The 21,145-nt window shown below is 41.0% G+C and overlaps 1 protein-coding gene across 3 annotated transcripts in view; it reads right to left on the bottom strand.

Annotated features, from left to right (window-relative positions):
- Positions 1-21,145, bottom strand: part of SLC26A7 (solute carrier family 26 member 7) — a 105,615-nt gene that overhangs the window by 31,185 nt on the left and 53,285 nt on the right. For all 3 annotated transcript variants that reach the window (XM_073631940.1, XM_073631938.1, XM_073631939.1), the window contains exons 9-12: positions 18,896-18,973; positions 15,101-15,196; positions 13,339-13,445; positions 4,758-4,824 (exon numbers count right to left, since the gene is read on the bottom strand). In XM_073631940.1, the coding sequence (XP_073488041.1) occupies positions 4,758-4,824; positions 13,339-13,445; positions 15,101-15,196; positions 18,896-18,973 (348 nt within the window). The remainder of the gene's footprint in view (positions 1-4,757; positions 4,825-13,338; positions 13,446-15,100; positions 15,197-18,895; positions 18,974-21,145) is intronic.

The raw sequence follows: 21,145 nt of genomic DNA, 5'->3' as shown, positions 1-21,145 counted from the left end.
ACAATTAATTCACAGGCAGTAGTATTTATTATTTACTTACAAAAAGAAGAGCCCCCCATGCTCAGACCAGAGCAGCACTCAGCCCCCAATAATACAGAATAGAAGAACAATTTGCCCAAGGGACGTTGGGGAGTGGTGCTCTATAAAATAGTACAACAAGTGTATCAAAAACACAAAATGTATTTGATTTGCATAAAAAAATATCAAGTACATATTCACATTTATTATGTAAGAGAAAGGTCACCATTTCAATAATGTACATTCAGGATGCTGAATATTCATTTGCGAACACTGTCACCTCTATGCATTTCGTGGGGCAACGCCCACTTCATCAGGAGACATTCGTAGTCAGTTTGTATGTGCATCTATGGAAAAAACCATGTCACTCAATAAATTGATATTGTTTTCAACAGTCAATGGAGAACAACAAAACAGGTTGCTTAGATTAAACGGTACATCCAATTTCAGTAAAAGGAGTCCAAAATGTGTCTGACTGGGTATACTCATGTAAAAATAAATTGGATATAGTTCAAAAAGAAAGATTAAAAGAAATGGCATCTCTAGCTGCGGACAACCACAGCAAGAGTTTTCCACCGGGAGCTGAGGGCAGCTGATGACCCGTAGGCTGGGCAGAGAAGAGGGGAGCAAAACCCCCACTGTAGAACCCCTAAAAAAAAATGGTTTAGACAATAGGACCTTTTTATAGAGCACCACTCCCTAATGTCCCTTGGGGAAATTATTCTTCTATTATTATTTACCTTTATGGTAAACTATAGCAGTTATATACTAATCAGTAATAACATTATGACCACTAACAATGGCACCTACAAGTGGACAGGCTATATTAGGGAGCGAGTGAACATGTTGTCCCTGAGGTTGATGTGTTGAAAGAAGAAAAATGAGCAGGAGTAAGGCCCCTTTCACATGGGGCGGATCCGTTTTGACAGACTCCACTTGATCAGCTGGGATTGCTCCGTTGATCCCCGCTGAGCAGGCGGATGACAGGTCCATCTCTACTCACTGTGCAGAGACGGATCTGTAAGAGTCTCGCTCTCCTCTTCCTCTCCTCGCTCTCCTCTGTGATCCACTGGACAGATGGCGAACTTATCACCTGATCTGTTTTCAGCGGATTTTGTCGGATCGGATGTCAGCGGACACATATCCAGTGACATTCGCCTCCCCATAGAGGACAATGAGTGGCCCAATCGGGTCCACCTGAAAAACGGACAGGCGAACCTGATCAGTCTGTTCGTGTGAAAGGGGCCTAGGAATTTTAGTAACTTTGACAAGGACTGAATTGTAGATATGTGCATGGCGGAAACGTTTGCTTTGTTTCGGATTAGCTCATTAAGTTAATCATTTCGTTTCATCATATTCGTTGTGTTATGCCCCGTACACACGGTCGGACTTTGTTCGGACATTCCGACAACAAAATCCTAGGATTTTTTCAGACGGATGTTGGCTCAAACTTGTCTTGCATACACACGGTCACACAAAGTTGTCGGAAAATCCGATCGTTCTGAACGCGGTGATGTAAAACACGTACGTCGGGACTATAAACGGGGCAGTAGCCAATAGCTTTCATCTCTTTATTTATTCTGAGCATGCGTGGCACTTTGTGCGTCGGATTTGTGTACACACGATCGGAATTTCAGACAACGGATTTTGTTGTCGGAAAATTTTATCTCCTGCTGTCCAACTTTGTGTGTCGGAAAATCCAATGGAAAATGTCCGATGGCGCCCACACACGGTCGTAATTTCCGACAACACGCTCCGATCGGACATTGTCCATCGGAAAATCCGACCGTGTGTACAGGGCAATAGAATGATTTGTTATGTTTTGTATATTCATTATTTTCAAATCAATTTGAAATCAATTTTGATTTAGAAAATGTATTCAAATTTGAAATGGAAACATATTGCAATAAATACAGTAAAGTATAAAAGTGAAATAAGACGATTCCTACTTAGGCTGCTTTATAGAATAGAACATATTAAAAAAAGGATAGAATATAATAGAATAAAACAGAACAGAATTAAATAGAATATAAAATAATGGAATAGAAGAGAAAATAATAGAATATAATAAAATAGAATAGAATAGAATAGATAATAAAAGAATAGAATAGAAAATAAAGGAATAGAATATAATTAAACAGAATAGCATTAAATATAATAAAACAGAATGGAATTGAAAACAATAGAATAGAGTAAAATAGAATATTCTATTATTTTCCACTCTATTCTGTTCAATTTTTTTCTATTTTATACTACTCTATTCTATTCTTTTATTTCCTATGCTATTCCTTTATTTTCTATTCTGGTTTATTTTATTCTATTTCCTACTATTCTATTCCTTTATGTTTCTTCTATTCTATTATGGTTTTATTATATTTTATTCTACTCTATTCTAGTCTTTTCTGTTCTACTCTATGAATTTCTATTCTGTTCTATAAAGCAGCCTACGTAGGAATCATCATCTTATTTCACTTTTATACCTTACTGTATTTATTGCAATATGTCTCCATTTGGAAATCAAATTCATTTTCGAATTCAAAAAATTTGTTTCATCATAATTTATATAGGATTCATTGAAATTCGGTAATATTGTGATTCAGAAATGTGGAAAATCGAAATATTTTGTCCGAATTTTCAAAAATCCACCAGATTGTAATGACTTAACCACTGAGTCAGAGCAACTCCAAAACGGCAGCTCTTTTGAGATGTTCCTAGTCTGCAGTGGTCAGGACCTACCAAAAGTGGTCCAAGGAAGGAAAACTGGTGAATAGGGTGATCAGGGCTATCAGGGCTCACTGATACATGTGGGGAGTGAAGGCTGGACAGTATAGTCTGATCCAATAGAAGTACTATTGTAGCTCAAATTGCTGATATAGTTAATGCTAGTTCTGACAGAAATATGTCGGAACACACAGTGCATCACAGTTTTTTGTGTATGGGGCTGCGTAGCCACATACCCAGCAGGGTGCCCATGCTGACCCGTGTCAACAGCCAAAAACACCTACAATGGGCATGTGAGCATTGGAATTGGACCAGGGAATAATGGAAGAAGGTGGCTTGGTCTGATAAATCACATTTTCTCTTTTGCAGCATGTGGAGAGCATGTGTGTCTCTTACCTGGGGAAGAGATGGCACAAGGATAAACTACGGGAAAAAGAAAAGCAGGTGGAGGCAGTGCGATGCTTTGTCCAATGGAGTCTATGTCTCGATGGGTCAGGGCTGTTTTAGTGACTATGCAATATTAGGTGGTGGTAATAATGTTATGGCTGATCACTGTATAGTAAATACATATTTTAAGTTTATTCCAGCTTCAATCTAGAAAAGTACACAGTACTCAGCAGGGCTTTTTTTCCCAGAGAATAGGTGCGGGAACTCCCCTCTCCCAAGTCATTCCTTGTCTCCGCCCTCTTCCCACCTCCAAGCACCATCCCTTATACCCACCCTATACCCACCATCTGTATGGGAAAATAGATTCCCGCGCAATAATAGACACCCCCAACAATAACAGATCCCCCCAGCAACAATAGACCACTTGCAACAAAATACCTTCTCGCAACACGAGACCCACTCCAGGAACAATAGACCCCACTAGCAACAATAGATTTCCTAGCAGCTAGCATTAATAGACCCTACAGCAGCCAGCAACAATAGACCCCTCCTCAACAGTAGATTGCTCCCAGCAACAATTGACCACCAGCAACATAAGACCCCCCAGCAACAATAGACCCCTCCCTCAACAATAAATTCACCCAGCAACAATAGATCCCCCAGCAGCCAGCAATAGTAGACCCCTGCTTCAACAGTAGACCCTTACCAGAAACAATTGACCCACTAGCAACATAAGACAGGGAGGTCTTATGTCGCTAGTGGGTCAATTGTTGCTGGGGAGAGCAGCAACAATAGAACCCCCAGCAGCTGGCATCATTGTACCCTTCAGCACACCCCACTACCCCTTGCCACTGCATACATTCAGTGCTGGGGGCACCGGAACTGCGTTCCCCCGCATTCCTGCTGAAAAAAAGCCCAGGTACTCAGTGTAACTGTACCTCAGCAGGTGTGTCTCTCTAAGTTCAGGGTGTATTTTTGTCTGCCACATTTTGTCTGAGCTTGTTCCAGCAGGGTGTGCTAGAGAGATACCAGTAGGCTTGGGGAACTTGCTGTGCATGCTGGGAGAGCTATTAACTATCAGAGGTCCTAACTGTTCTGTCTCTTCCCTTAGGGGCTTCTACCCTATGAGGATGTAGGCCCATTTAGTCTCTCCTAGGCCTTAGACCTAGGCAGTGGCACATGAAAGGGCAGAGTGATCTTCCCCTTTGGGAGAAACCCCTGAAGGTGCTTGGCCGCAAGAAGGGAGCATAAGGACTGGGGAGAGCAAGCTGTGACTGTCTCTCCACATATGGAGATGTGAGAGGTATGTTCTAGAATGGTCTAAAAGAAAAAACTTTAGGTTTTAGAATCACTGTAATCAAACCCATATGGTCATGCCTGATCTCTTTGTCAAGTTCAATGGCTAGGAGGTATGCTGATAAGCAGTTAATAGTTGGAGTGAGCTCATGTTAAACCACTTCTGCCCAGCCTCCAAAGATCACAGGGGTTCAGTGAAAATGCCACATAACGAGGGGGTGCAGCTGATCCATGACTACTATTGGGCAATCATAAATCATCAAAGATAGAACAAATTACTTATAATCTTTCAAATAGTTTTGCAGCTGCTCTACTGAAAACTGAAGAACTCTTACACCATAATCCTCTTCACTTGTTGAGCTGAAATCCTCATTTAGATGTACGAGCTGCAGTGTCCTCGCTCTGTAGGATGAATTAGACAGAATCGTTAGGTAAATCAATAACAATATAAAAGTTCAAGATTGCAGACCTGAATTGATCGAGTTATAAAATAAATCCTATTATGTAAGAAATGTATGCCAATGAAAGTAACCTTTTCCTTTACCAATGTTTACAGAAAGAATAAATCGTTTGGCTTATAAAAAACACACTGGTAAACAAAAATTCTGCTCTAATCTGCCCCACAACATTCCCCTTTGGTTAAGGTGACCAGATTTTCAAAAGGAAATCAGGGAACGCCCTTCTGACCACACCCACTTTTATTGGGGGTTGGGTTGAGGAAGAGCAGGGCGTATGGATGATATTAGCATGTGAAGTGTCCCACAATAAATGTTGGGTGGGGCCAAATTTGCCAACAGTTAAAGAGGTATAGTTTAATAGCACCTAAGCCTACTTTGCTCTTTGTCGAGAGTGCAGGCCCAGGTGTGCACTGTGAATAACCATCAATATCAAGGGATTGGCAGCAAATAATCCACAGTCTTACCTCTTGTAATGAAGTATGCACAAGCCGAGAGGAGAGTAAGAAAATGAGGACACGTTCTTTTATTGGGTAAAAATCAGGGACATTTTATTTTCCAGGGCAAAGCCCCCTAAAATCGTGAACTGTCCCCGGCAACCAGAGACATCTAGTAACCCTACCTATCCCGCCTCTCTCACAGAACAGAGAAGGTGAAAGCAGGCTTTCAATCACCTCACACACGTAAAAGACATCTCCGACCTACCTGGGAAAATTACATTTCACTGTTCTCTGCATATGTCAGAGGAAGTGGATAGAGAAGGAGATGAGGGTATCCAACAAGTGAATTATTTGGGCACACTGGTAATAAAGAATTATATGATAACAGAGACGTTTTGTTCCTCACATCAGGGGCTTAGCTTATGCTCACTTAACTTATAATTCCAGGGTCACTTTATCCAGTACACCCTAGTATAAATATCTGAATGCATCAGTATTGTATTCTATAGACACCTGCACACTGGTCTGTATTGCTTCAGAGTGTAAAGCTGAGTAAACCAAATATGGGTTTGAGGACCTGTATATGGAGCGTATTTTGTGCTTTATACATATAAACATTTGTGTTTTACATGCATACAGCACAAATGTAGACTATTGGCCACTGATGCTGCCCAAGGGCCAAAAAATTAAATGTCAACAATGTGTAAACAGCAGTGCCTATGCCACTGACTACTTTATGGATGTATACATTTTTGCCCCAGCACCCCAAAAGCACCCCTGTCCGGTTAGCAGATCAAAGCACCTGTATTTTATTATTAAATCCTGGATTTCCCAGAGTCCTCTATTTAATCCTTTAACATCATGTGTTTCCATGGTGCGGGTGGACCGGCCCATCTGCACTATTGAAATGTTCCAGGACAGGGTGGCATCCAGTGTCAACCCCGGCATTTAAAAGAGGAGGGAAGTCCACTTCTGTACAGACCTGCTTTGCCTTCTGCCCTGTGTCGTGCTGCCACACATGTACTGATTATACGATAGGACACTGATGTGAGGGGAGCTCTGAGGACACTAATGTGGTGGGAGCTCAGAGGACCTTGCTGTGGGTATGCCCTAAGGACCCTGATGTGAGGTCAAAGATAAGAAAGTCACATATATTACACCAAGTATGATGGGGGGATTTGCATACTGATTAATAACTGCAGTAGCATCCAGAGAGGGTACAGGCTCCAACCAGACTTAATATAACCAATGGTCTCCCAAGACCTGATAGAACCGTGTAGAAAGGAGTGGGGAAAAAGAAAACAGAAAGAGGAATAGTAATGGGAAAAGAAAGAAAGGGAAGGGGATACCCTGTGACAGTTGTATTCTGAGACAAAATTTAAGTAGTAGGAGTAATTTCTACTCATCATTCATCAGTAGAAAGGTCTGAGATAATATCAAAATACAAAGCAGTAGATTTGAACTTGAACCAACAGGCCCATATCTTGATGTGGTAACCTTGAGTGGAGCGTGTAATAAACGTAAGATCTTCCATAAGGCAAATGTTGTCCACCTTTCTAAGCCCTTGGGCAAAAGATGGTATAGTTTTTTTGCCCAAAAACAGTAGAATGAGGAATTAGGCCACATTTAACAAATGTGGGGTTATAGACCACCTATATAGGCTGGTTGGTTCAGTTGCAAAATGGAACAACACTGACCATGTGACAGGAGGTTTGGGGACACTGATGTGAGGGGGGCTCTGAAGACACTGATGGTAAGGATGAACTCTGATGACATGGATGTTGAAGGGGCTCCGAGGACTCCCACATGAGAGAGCCTCTGAGGACACTGATGTGAGGGGGAACTCTAGAACATAGAGGTGAAGGGGCTCCAAGGACACTGATGAGAGGGGGCTCTTTTTTTCAAACTCTTTTTTATTGAAAGGCTTTTTTGTCTTACAAAAACAAACACATAAGTGAGGGGACTCTAATGATGTGGGGGCTCACTGATGTGAAGGGGAGCTCCTGATGTTTAGGAGAGACTCTGATGTAAGGAGGAGCTCCTGATGTAAAGAAAGTAATCTGACATAAATGGGACTCCTGGTGTAAAAGGGGGGCTCTGATGTGAAGGAGGCTCCTAATGTGAAATCAGGCTTCTGATGTGAAAAGGGGGACCCTGATGTGACAGTTCATTGACTGACAAAGACTACAAAGACAAGGAAGAAAGCCACTGTGATGCTTGTAGCAACGCAGTGTGTATGTTACTAAGGCAATCAGCTAGGGCCTGGAGCAACTGTCCTGTCAGTGCAGAGTTCAGTTACACTGCACTTACAGCATGCTGGGTTAGTGAATGAACCACTCTCTGCTATGGATAAATTGCTAATTAAAAGCACTTACATCACACTCCACTGATGTGATGTTTTTATGCCATATTTTGAATTAGTTATATAGGTAAAACTAATGCAAATAAAGAGTATATGGTCTCCAGAGACTTTAGGCTTAACCAAAGATATCTTACTACATCAGCACTTCTATATGATAAGAAAAAAAATTGCATTTTATGTAACCACCTAATCTTATAAACTCTGAGGAAGCTGCTTTGTTGAAACTAGCAAGACTAATGCCCCGTACACACGATCAGATTTTCCAATGGGAAATGTTCGATGTGAGCTTGTTGTAGGAAAATCCGACCGTGTGTACGCAGCTTAAGATTAGAGTAAGTTTTGAGCCATGTTTTTGCTGCCCCCCTTAAGCTGAAAATAGCAGCGGACATGGGTGTTTATATGCTGCAGTTGTGATGCTTTGTGCCCGTGGCAAAAGCTACCCAACATGTCATGATCAAGGCAACCCATTCAAGTGAAAAGCCAAGCAAACGCATAAGTAAAAATAGGGTAAAACAGACGGTGATGAGTTGTCACTTAGCCTTCTCACTGCCTGTCAATAGCCTCTGAAAAGTGATCCAAACATACTTACACTAAGGGCAGTGTCTCATTTCTGCTGCAATACTCCTTGCTATACTTCCCTTGGTATTGGGAGAACTGTAGATAAAGGACAATTACTTGGGTGACACCGCTTTATTCCTTTTTGGAAGTTTTAGGTGGACATGTATATCTGTTTCTCGTATGTGAATAGATTACTTTTTTATATACAGTATCTTACAAAAGTGAGTACACCCCTCACACTTTTGTAAATATTTTATTATATCTTTTCATGTGACAACACTGAAGAAATGACACTTTGCTACAATGTAAAGTAGTGAGTGTACAGCTTGTATAACAGTGTAAATTTGCTGTCCCCTCAAAATAACTCAACACACAGCCATTTATGATTTATGTCTAAACCGTTGACAACAAAAGTGAGTACACCCCTAAGTGAAAATGTCCAAATTGGGCCCAATTAGCCATTTTCCCTCCCCGGTGTCATGTGACTCGTAAGTGTTACAAGGTCTCAGGTGTGAATGGGGAGCAGGTTTGTTAAATTTGGTGTTATCGCTCTCACTCTCTCATACTGGTCACTGGAAGTTCAACATGACACCTCATGGCAAAGAACTCTCTGAGGATCTGAAAAAAAGAATTGTTGCTTTACATAAAGATGGCCTAGGCTATAAGAAGATTGGCAAGACCCTGAAACTGAGCTACAGCATGGTGGCCAAGACCATACAGCGGTTTAACAGGACAGGTTCCACTCGAAACAGGCCATGCCATGGTCGATCGAAGGAGTTGAGTGCACGTGCTCAGCTTCATATCCAGAGGTTGTCTTTGGGAAATAAACGTATAAGTGCTGAAACATGACACACCTATATGCCAAGGTGTTAATGCCCGTAACCCTAAGTGTCAGGGCCATGACTTGAACCTGGCACCTCTGCTGTGTCTGGCAGTGACTCTTCTCGCTGAGCTATCAGAAATGTTGGACAGCACCTTGTCTGATACATTGGACAACCCTGCCTTGACTTCTGCTGTACCTTGAACTCCTTGCTCCTTCCATGAACTTCCTGATTTAAGCCATGTCTCTGCACTTCCTGTTTTCCAGATTATTGTGCTCTCTCCAGCCAATATCTCACTCTGTCTTCCCTGCTGCCATCCCTATCTTTGCTATCACTCGTTACCGAAGCCTGGCTTCTTCCTCGGCAATGCTTCTGCCTGATCCCAACTTGCAACTACTCGTTACTGACCTTTGGCTTGTTTACTGACTACACTTCTGTTTGATCCTTACCTGCTATATCCGCTTCTGGACCACGGCTTGCTCACCTCCTGGTGGGGCGATCCTGAGGACAGCGACCTGGTACTAACAAGCAGCTAAATACATCTCCACCATCGGGAGCTCTGGTGAACAACCAGTTAGTACTTAAACCCCGCACCTAAGGTAAGCCCACATCATTCACCAGGGTGACCCGCTTGTATAACTATCCTGCTGGCCAATGGAAGTCACACTATTGTTATAGCAACTGCTCTTCGAGCCTGACCCCTGATCGTGACACTAATGCCCCGTACACACGGTCGGATTTTCCGACGGAAAATGTGCGATCGGAGCGTGTTGTCGGAAATTCCGACCGTGTGTGGGCTCCATCGGACATTTTCCATCGGGTTTTCCGACACACAAAGTTTGAGAGCAGGCTATAAAATTTTCCGACAACAAAATCTGATCGCGTCAGTTCCGACCTTGTGTGGACAATTCTGACGCACAAAGTGCCACGCATGCTCAGAAGAAATTCCGAGACGGAACAGCTCGTTTTGGTAAAATTAGCGTTCGGAATGGATACAGCACTTTCGTCACGCTGCAATGTTTTAAATTGTTTAATACAGCGCACTCTCTTCTTCTTTATAATGTGAGAAGAATGAAGTAGTTTTGCTGCTCATATTCACACAGAGTTCTCACAAACTTCTTTCTTTATTATTTATCGTGATTCCCTGAATATATTATGATTTGTCACAACTGACCAAAAATCTATATCATTTTTTTTGTGTGTTTTTTTTTTAAACCCTGATGTGATTTTTCTTTTTTTTGGTTTGTATTTTTTTTGAGGCTGATCTTGTTTTTTTTTTTTTTTTTAGTTATTTAACATCCTGAATATTTTTGTGTGTGTTTTGTGTGTCAAGTTACCACAACACCATTATTATCTTGTATTATTTAATCTCAAGGAGGTTGCTTGGTGTTGGTGTCTGTTGTTAATTTCACATTGTATTTTTGAAATGTACCTGAATCCTCACAAACAAACTGTCCTTTTTGAAGGGAAACACAAATAGGTGAGTCTAATTGAACCAAAGAAACCTTTATTAAGGGCTCATAACCAAACAAAGAGGGAGGCAACGCTGGAGAAACAGCAGAAATTGGTGAAGCCTTTGACCCCCAGGGCAGACATCAATTATTTTACTGCAAAATTGGTGGCCTGAGGAGTCCATATATAAGGGAGTGCAGTCTGGTCCAGAAGTCCCAGAGATCATGAAAGCAGCAGATGACATGTATGTCCCCAGGCTGTGGTACTACAAGAGGCTGCATATTTTGCCAGACCAGACTGAACTCAGGGCCATCACTCTTTGGTCTTCCTTCCACGCTTCCTACCCGGCTGTGGCTCTGGTGTTGGAGATGTGGCAGGAGGAGGAGTAGGACCTGGAGGAGGAGGAGGAGGAGGAGGAGGAGTAGGACCTGGAGGAGGAGGAGGAGGAGGAGAAGTAGGACCTGGAGGAGGAGGAGGACTATGTGTGAGGTCACAAATGTGGGTAGCACATGTTATTTGGCCCCTCAACCCCTTATTGAGAACTTCCAAAATAAAGGACTCACACAGGAGGCGTTGGCCCTCCTCCATCTGCATCATTTTGCAGACAGTTATGCCAGCGAAGTCCTCCTCCACACTGTGAGGGGTTCTCAGGGCCTCTGTAGCCTTCCAAAAGAGGCCTATGGCAGCCTCCTCCAGGTTACTCCTCTTCCTGCCACTTTGTCTTTGAAGGTGTAGGGGAGGGACCTGATATCAGGCAACCGGCTTGGCCCAGCCACCTCCTGGCTGAGACTTGCCTGTGTATGAAAAAGGGACATGGTTTTAGTTTTTGCATCATCAATTACAATCAGAAATTAGTACTCCAAACTAACATCTAGTTAACATCATTGATTGGACAACCATGAATATTTAGAGGAATGCTATGCCTGGCTCAAGCTGGGCTCCTCCACATGTTGCTGCCTGAAAGGCCCAGGTTGGGCGTCAGAAGCCTCAGCTGGGGGGGAAGGAAGCGTGGAAGGAAGAGTGGAGAGTGCTGGCCTGGGTTCAGTCTGACCTGCCAGAAAATGCCTGTCATAGCACCACAGCCTGGGGACATAAATGTCATCTGCAGCTCCTGATCTCTGGGAATCCTGGACCTTCTTGTGCTTCCTTAGATAAGTGCTCCTCAGGCCACCAATTAGGATCTTCAAATGGGTGATGTCTGCCATGGGGATCACAGTCTTCACAAATTCCAACAAATTATCCAGCGCTGCCTGCCCATTTCCACATTTAGTAGTATAGCTACCAGGAGCATTGTGGGTGTATCACACTAGAGGTTGCAGGGAGCCTCAAAACACACATACAGTAATGCCTTGTACACACGATCGGATTTTCCGCAGACAAAACCTCTGCCTTTTGTCCGAAGGCGTGTGCCTGTATTTTGTCTTGCATACAAACGGCAAGCAATTGTGAGCCAACAAACATGAACGTAGTGACGTACTACGTGGTTTCTCAGATCTTTAGCGCCACCCTTTGGGCTCCTTCTGCTAATTTCATGTTAGTAGAAGTTTGGTGAGTGTTGATTTACACTTTTCATTTTGCGCTTTTCATTTCGTGCTTTTCATTTAGCGCTTTTCAGTTAGGTTCTGAACGGCCGTTCATCAACCAGACATGTTGCGGAATCAGAGGAGATAACGTGTTATTTATTATTGGCCTTGGAGTTATTGCTTTGACCCAAGTCCAGTCCAGGAACAGGAGGCGTTCTTGGACCAAAAATTGCTTTATTAACCATGACCAATTATGTCATATGCCTTTGCTGCGGGAGCTCCAGGAGAATAATCCAGATGATTTTTGGAATTATCTCCGGATGACAGACCCCTGCTTTCACCAACTCTTGGCATTGTTGACCCCCAATATTAGGAAGCAGGAAACATGCATGAGGCTTTTATTTTATTTTTTGGTTGAATAATAATGATTTGATTTGTTATATTTTCTATATTTTTGGATGCATAGAATGCACTTTTTGGTTAAGTTCTATTGGTAGATAGCATGTTTAATTTTATTTGTTTTCTTTTTTTAATGCACATTAAAAAAATTGTGGAGAATAATACTTGGCTATGTGTTTTACTTCAAATGACAGTTTGGGAGTAGGCAGTTACATTTAAAAAAATACAATGTAAAATTGACAAGGGACACCAACATAGTTGTATTTTATCTTAAAAACTACAAGATAATGGTGTTGTGGTAACTTGATCAAAAAAAAAAAGCATAATAATATTATTCTTGATATCACTAGAAAAAAAAAGCCTTTGAAAATATGTTTGCAATAACTCCATCAATATCACCAGCAAATCAGATTCATTATTATGCCATTAAAGAATACGAGAATGTGCGTTGCATTTCAAGATTTCATAATTTGCCACGTCACAAATGTTAATTCTCCATTACGAACGCTAGTTTACAAGACCAACCACTTCTGGCTCGTCCTTGCTTCTGAGCATGCGTGTTTGTACTTTGGACTTTTGTCGGACGGACTTGTGTACACACGCTCGGAAAATCCAACAACAGACATTTGTCCGTGGAAAATTTTAAAACCTGCCATCCAACATTTGTCCGTGAAAAAAACGACAACAATTGTCCGATGGAGCATACAAACGGTCAGATTTTCCTCCAACAGCCTGTCATCACACATTTCCCGTCAGAAAATCTGATCGTGTGCAGGAGGCTATAGTCTCAAGTGCTCTTCAAGAAACAGCCCTGAACTTGACATTATACTATATGCTGGTAACTATACTAAGATGTTCAAAAAAGACAAATCATAAAATAATAAAACAGAGACAAAATAATCTTACTTGGTTAATCGAAATACTCCTACTGCAATATTAAAGACAACACCAAACAGCAAACCAATATTTGCAGCAAAGCAGATTGTTACCACATAGGTGCAAATCCATATTACCTGTTGGAAAAAAAACATTCAGTATTGAAAATAAAGAAACAACACATAGGGGTGTATTTATAAAAATAAATGCATAGCACTTCACCCAGTAAAAGTGCATGTTGTTCTACATACTTACCGCCCTGACAGTAAAAAATCCCCTACACAGCTTAAGGTTAAACCGCTTCTCTTCCAGTCTCATTGTGTAGCCCGTGTCTTCCTACACTCCCTGGGACTGAAAAGTTTCACACTTACACTGGGATCACCGTTGAGATATTTGTATATCGCTATCATATCTCCTCTCAAGCATCTCTTCTCCAAGGAAAATAAATTTAACGCTTGTGTTTGTTTCTCATAATTGAGGTCCTCCAGTCCCCTTATTGATTTAGTTGACCTTCTCTGGACTCTCTCCAGCTCCAGCACATCCTTTCTGAGGATTGGTGACCAGAACTGGACGGAATACTCCAGATGCAGCCGAACCAGAGTTTTATAAAGTGGGAGAATTATCGTTTTATCTCTGGAGTAAATTCCCTTTTTAATGCATTTTAATATTCTTCTGGCTTTGGTAGCCACAGCTTGACACTGCATGCTATTGCTCAGTCTGTCTTCTATTAGGACCCCCTAGATCCTTCTCCATCCTGGAAGCCCCTAGGTGTTCTCCACCTAATGAGTAACTTGCGTTTATATTTTTACCCCTCAAGTGCATTACCTTACATTATTATTATGCTATTTCGTGTACTGGTTGAATGGTTTTAATCTGTTGGCTAAATTTGATATTTTCCATTTTAAATCTATGCAATTTTGGTATGAATACACCCCATAATATGTGACTTTTAAAGATTCATTACATACCAGTGAGTCAGGAATGGTCTTTGTAATATTCTATCACCCTAATAGGTGGAATTGTTTGTTACATATCCTCCTAATGGCACAATTATACCAGCAATGCTCAAAACAATTGCATAGCTAAAGTGATAGGCAATTTCTAACCCGCTTTGCTCAGAAGATCACTTTACCAATGATTTCAAGTGCAATAGAAACCAATTGAAAACTAGATGTGTCCAAAGGCACAAAACATTTGCTGCGATATGTGCAATTAGGCATGTGGCTTTAAAACAAACAAAAACATTCATCAAGGCAGAGCTACATAAACACACAATCCTACTATTAGGGGTGTGCTGTCATGCAAGTGCATATCAATTTTAAAGTCCAAAAATAATTCTTGCAGAGATGTGATCACTTCACATTAAGATTTAAATAGAGTCCAACAAAGATACAGTGCTTGATTACGCCCTAGATATAACCATTCCACCATCACCTCCACACGTGTAGAGTTGGGGGGTAAAAAATCCCCCTATGAGTCAGACTCTTACCGGACTGTGCTAGGTAACAGGCACAGAAAACAAAATCTTATGTTCGATCCTCTCACTGGATAATTGATCACAAATCCTGTTGCAGCCGGGAGGACGGGTCACCCACTAATGAGCTTCTCTGCTGCCACTTCCAGTAATGTCCTCTATTTCTTGCCACCTGTGGAAGTGGCTTTGATAAAACGTTGCCTCACTATTTCACTTATAGTTTGTGTGTCTATCTTTGTAGTACTATTACAGGTTTCATACATTTTCATGTAAATATTTGACTTATTAGGAAGTCTCAATATTCAGCTCATTACTTACCCAATCAAATTTATCAACATTCCAGTATTTCTTTAAATCTTGGAACTGTCTAAGCATTCCTTTCAATCCAACAATAATGACACTTGCCAAAACACACTGTAATAAGATCACACAAATACACAAATTGGGTTAAAGTATATATATAAAACCCAAAACATATTATTTTTTTTTATTTTGGATAGAGTATGGAATGGTTAAACCTTTGCCATTCATGTTCAAATGGAGAAATTTGCCTTCATGTTCTGTCCTGTAAACAAGACAAGAAATGAGAGGAATTCTCTCTTATGCCTCATACACACGATCAGAAATACCGTCAGAAAAAACTTGGATGGTTTTTCCATCAGAATTCCGCTCAAGCTTGCCTTGCATACACACGGTCACACGAAAGTTCTCTGAACTTTCGACCGTCAAGAATGCGGTGACGTACAACACTACGACGAGCGGAGAAAATTAAGTTTAATGCTTCCAAGCATGCATCTAATTGTTTCCGGGCATGCATGATTTTTTGCGCTTCCGAATTGGATACAGACGAATGCATTTTCGGATAGGAACTTTTTCCGACCGAAAAATAGAGAACCTGCTCTCAATCTTTTGCTGGCTGGAATTCTGCCAGCAAAAGTCCGATGGAGCATACACACGTTTGGAATTTCTGACCAAAAGCTCACATCTGACTTTTGCTGGCAGAAATTCTGATCGTGTGCATGGGGCATAATGCTAAGGAACTCCAATGTTCCCAATGAAACATTTCCCCTCTATTCCTATTCTGATGACAACTCAGAATTCTGGATTTTCCCTCCGTGACAATGGTCACCAAGACAAATATAGAAGGTGAATTCCCAGTGGGGGCATATACAGCAATAACATTTCGACTCAGGTTCTATCCCATTACCACTTCAAAATCCATATCCAAAACTAAGAAATAAATCTTTTGGCCTAAGATATATTTTAAAGTGTAGAATGGACTTCTGGGAGAACAAATCCCCCAAACAAGAACCCAGAAAGCAATGAAAACTTGATAGAGGGTCAAACCCTCCCCCCACAAAAAACAAACAAAAAACAATTGGTAAAATTTGGGCTCCCCCCCTAACAATGGATGATTTACCTTGTATAATGTACGTTTAGAGGTAACCCCCCTACCTAGAGTTAATTCTTGTAATTGCGTATGATATCGTACACAATGTCAAATGCCTGTTGCTCTTTGTTATCCAGATTCGTTTAATAAAATTTTCCTGTTCCCTTATTATTTGCCCTTATACTAGAACCCATGGCCCAATACATCAGAACAAATCAAACTATAACTGGCATTGAAGTAGGAGGTATTACACACAAATTATGTATATTTGCAGACGATATATTACTTTTTCTATCATCACCACAGGTCTCTGGTCCTAACTTAATACCAGCTCTTGATGGATTTGCAGCCCTATCCGGCCTTATGATTAATCCTAAGAAATGCCTAGTGCTTAATATTTCACTCACAAACATGGAATTGATCCCGGCTAGGGCTGCACTCCCATTCACATGGGCAGAAAAATCAATCCCATATCTTGGAATTCATTTAACAGCATCTCATTCTGACTTATTCTCAACCAATTATCCTCCTGTATTAAGACAGATCACAAATCTAATAAAACAATGGTCGCAACTTCCTTTATCCTGGATAGGGAAGATTAATGCAATCAAAATGACTATTCTACCCAAATTGCTTTATCTATTCAGAGTCCTCCCTATTCCAATTCCTTCCTATTTTTTGAGAATAGTACAAAAAAGAGCAACTTCGTTTATATGGGGCTCTTATAAACCACGTATACCTATACACACACTACATCTTCCCAAAAATAAAGGAGGCCTGGGATACCCTATTTTTACTAACTACTACAGAGCAGCACATTTGGCCAGTCTGTCCAAATACCATGCAAAACAGGAAATCCCATTATGGGTATTTATAGAGGCTTCAGAAAATGACCCTCTATTAATATCAAATTTATTATGGCTTGATCCTAAAGACCGCTTTAAAATTCATAATCCCATAACTAAACACTTCTTATCTCTCTGGGATAAACTAAAAACCAAATATCAGTTACAATCTCCACACAATCCTCTCCTTTCTTTTATCAGAAATCCGGCCTTTTATCCGGCATGGATCTACCCAAATTCTTTTAAAGCTTGGACAACATCAGGCATTCAGACACTAAATGACTTCATATCATCTAAATCATTCCTTTCATTCCCATCGCTTAGAGAAAAATATGATCTACCAAACTGAGATATTTAGATATCTCCAAATCAAAAATTTCTATACACCATTCCTAAAGGGGGATACACCATTATCCCAATTATCCATTTTTGAATCAATCTGTACAAAAGATCCATTTGCTAAAGGTACAATTTCATCACTTTATAATCAATTATATGGAGTAGCAAATCTTAATAGACCCTCTTACGTTCAGAGGTGGGAGGAGGACCTGGGACGAACTTTAGAAGACACGGACTGGTCTAACATATGGCTCACATCTAAGTCATCTTCACCCAACATCTTAGCACTGGAGACAAATTATAAAGTCCTAACTCGCTGGTACCTTGTACCCGCTAGAGTGGCAAAATATTCACCTAATACCTCAGCTCTTTGTTTTCGAGGATGCCCAGAAATAGGCACATATTTACACATATGGTGGACGTGCCCAGTAATCCAAACCTTCTGGAGGGAAGTCTTCGTGATTGCATCTAAAATATTTAAAAAAATAATACAACCAGATCCATATATAACTTTACTTAATCTAAAACCGGAATTGTTAACACTCTCTCAATTCAAACTTATGATCCAACTAATAACGGCTGCAAAACAAACAGTGGCCAAGGCATGGAAATCTCCTACATTGGTACTAGCAGAAACAATTCACAGAATAAATAATACAATGTCCCATGCTAAGATGGTAGCCATCGATCAAAATCAAATTCCAAAATTTGAAAAACTTTGGCATCCTTGGATAAAACAACAGTTCCTGTCAAACTTCAATGACTCTGTCCTGTTGCCATGGTAACAGATTAAATGACTTACAGTGACACCCATTCTAAGGCTTCAAAGAGAACTAAAAAGAATAATAAACTGACGAGCGGGACAACCTTGTGGACCATACCTCTACCTTTCAACCCTTTTTCTTCTTTCTCTTTCCTTTTCTCCACCTTACGATTAAAGCTCATTATCAGAATTTATTTGACCTATATACACTCTACTTGTAAACAATATGTATAGTAGGTATAAATCATTTAAATACCTACAAAAGTAACTAAGGAAATGATATATATCTTTAATTTAGGTTTACGTGAACCCAATGTTTAATATTTGAAATTTCATGATATTTACCTATATAAACCCTACTGTAAAACAATGAGCTTACTTTATAGATCCTTGTAAACTTACTTTATGTATCTTAATAACATTGTATACTCAATAAACTTCTTTTGACAAGGAAAATTTTCCTGTTAAAAAAAATTTGGGCTTCAAACATATCCTGTTATGTTAATCTCCTAAAAGATTTATAACGATCAATGGTGTCACAAGGGGGCGGTGCCACCCAGTGATGTTGCTGGATGGCTCCACCCCTTAACTATTTAAGAAATGTCAGGCGGCAGAGTAGGCAGATGGGTGGGAGCCTTCGGCTTGAGTTGAGGGTTTTTTTTTTTTCTACTTGTGTGGATGAAAAAGTGTGACTCTAACAAAGTTTGCTAAAAATCCTTGCAATTCGTATAGATCACATAGAGGGGAGCTACAATTTAAACAACATTTTTGCTTACCATTGGTAGCCAGTATAATAAGGGTACTAAGAAATAAATGACCAGGAGGACAAGGAAACATGACACCAAACAGGCAACCTAGAGATCAAACAAAATGTACATGTAAGGTCATGAAATAATGAAAATATATATTAATGTAATTACTAAGCTCCAGTGATATATCGGAATATACAGGTATAGCCCCAGTTTGCAGCTGAAAGGGTGAAGAGAAGCTACAGTTTCATAGTGTCTGCTGCAGTCCTTGCTTGTGTTAACAGGACAGGCGCAGCTGTAATTGGGGACTGTGATTGCAAAACTTGAGTAGCCTGCTGGGTCTGCCCACCAAACAGAGGAAGGCACTGTGGATTGCAGTGAATTCTGGGAAGAACAAAGGATTGTGGGAAAAGTAGTTCCAAACAGACTGAGTTGCTTTATGGCCTGAGAAAAAGGAAACTACAGATCCTAGAGTGACTAGAGCTCTGAGCAGAGAGGAAAAAGAGAAGGTTGTTGTTCTTAGGCTAAGGAGGATTGTGAAGAATGTTTGGAGGGACTGAGTGTGCTTCAGGCTGCCAGCAGACCACTCACCACCACATTTGAGAGGGATAGAGGTGCAGTGACAGACATCCTGGAACACCAGAGAGTGCCACAGATGCTGACAAAACTCATTGTCTGATAAAGGGGAAGGATACCGTGGACACTGACCGATTGTGCTGCTTACAGTAAACAGAGGAATGTCACCACAGGAATAGGTGATTAAATTAAATTAGTTTACTGTAATGTTAGGAATATATATATATATATATATATATATATATATATATATATATATATACACAGTATCTCACAAAAGTGAGTACACCCCTCACATTTTTGTAAATATTTTATTATATCTTTTCATGTGACATCAATGAAGAAATGACACTTTGCTACAATGTAAAGTAGTATGTGTACAGCTGGTATATCAGTGTAAATTTGCTGTCCCCTCAAAATAACTCAACACACAACCATTAATGTCTAAACTGCTGCCAACAAAAGTGAGTACACCCCTAAGTGAAAATGTCCAATTGGGCCCAAAGTCTCAATATTTTGTGTGGCCACCATTATTTTCCAGCACTGCCTTAATCCTCTTGGGCATGGAGTTCACCAGAGCTTCACAGGTTGCCACTGGAGTCCTCTTCCACTCCTCCATGATGACATCACGGAGCTTGTGGATATTAGAGACCTTGCGCTCCTCCACCTTCCATTTGAGGATGCCCCACAGATGCTCAATAGAGTTTAGGTCTGGAGACATGCTTGGCCAGTCCATCTCCTTTATCCTCAGCTTCTTTAGCAAGGCAGTGGTTGTCTTGGAGGTGTGTTTGGGGTCATTATGATGTTGGAATCCTGCCCTGCGGCCCAGTGTCCGAAGGAAGGGGATCATGCTCTGCTTCAGTATGTCACAGTACATGTTGGCATTCATGGTTCCCTCAATGAACTGTAGCTCCCCAGTGCTGGCAGCACTCATGCAGCCCTAGACCATGACACTCCCACCACCATACTTGACTGTAGGCAAGACACACTTGTCTTTGTACTCCTCACCTGCTCCTCACACATGCTTGACACCATCTGAACCAAAAAATTTTATCTTGGTCTCATCAGACCACAGGACATGGTTCCAGTAATCCATGTCCTTAGCCTGCTTGTCTTCAGCAAACTGTTTTCGGGCTTTCTTGTGCATCATCTTTAGAAGAGGCTTCCTTCTGGGACAACAGCCATGCAGACCAATTTGATGTAGTGTGCAGCATATGGTCTGAGCACTGACAGGCTGACTTCCCACCCCTTCAACCTCTGCAGCAATGCTGGCAGCACGCATACGTCTATTTCCCAAAGACAACCTCTGGCTATGATGCTGAGCACGTGCACTCAACTTCTTTGATTGATCATGGCGAGGTATGGTCTTGGTCACCGTGCTGCAGATCAGTTTCAGGGTCTTGGCAATCTTCTAATAACCTAGGCCATCTTTATGTAGAGTAACAATTATTTTTTTTCCAGATCCTCAGAGAGTTCTTTGTCATGAGGTGCCATGTTGAACTTCCAGTGACCAGTATGAGAGAGTGAGAGTGATAACACCAAATTTTACACACCTGCTCCCCATTCACACCTGAGACCTTGTAACACTAATGAGTCACGTGACACCGGGGAGGAAAAATGGCTAATTGGGCCAAATTTGGACATTTTCACTTAGGGGTGTACTCACTTTTGTTGCCAGCGGTTTAGACATTAATAGCTGTG

Source organism: Aquarana catesbeiana, linkage group LG05, assembly GCF_042186555.1.
Source record: "Aquarana catesbeiana isolate 2022-GZ linkage group LG05, ASM4218655v1, whole genome shotgun sequence".
Lineage (NCBI taxonomy): Eukaryota > Metazoa > Chordata > Amphibia > Anura > Ranidae > Aquarana > Aquarana catesbeiana.
Note: the sequence above shows the minus strand (reverse complement) of the source record. Positions and strands in the feature narration are given on the sequence as shown.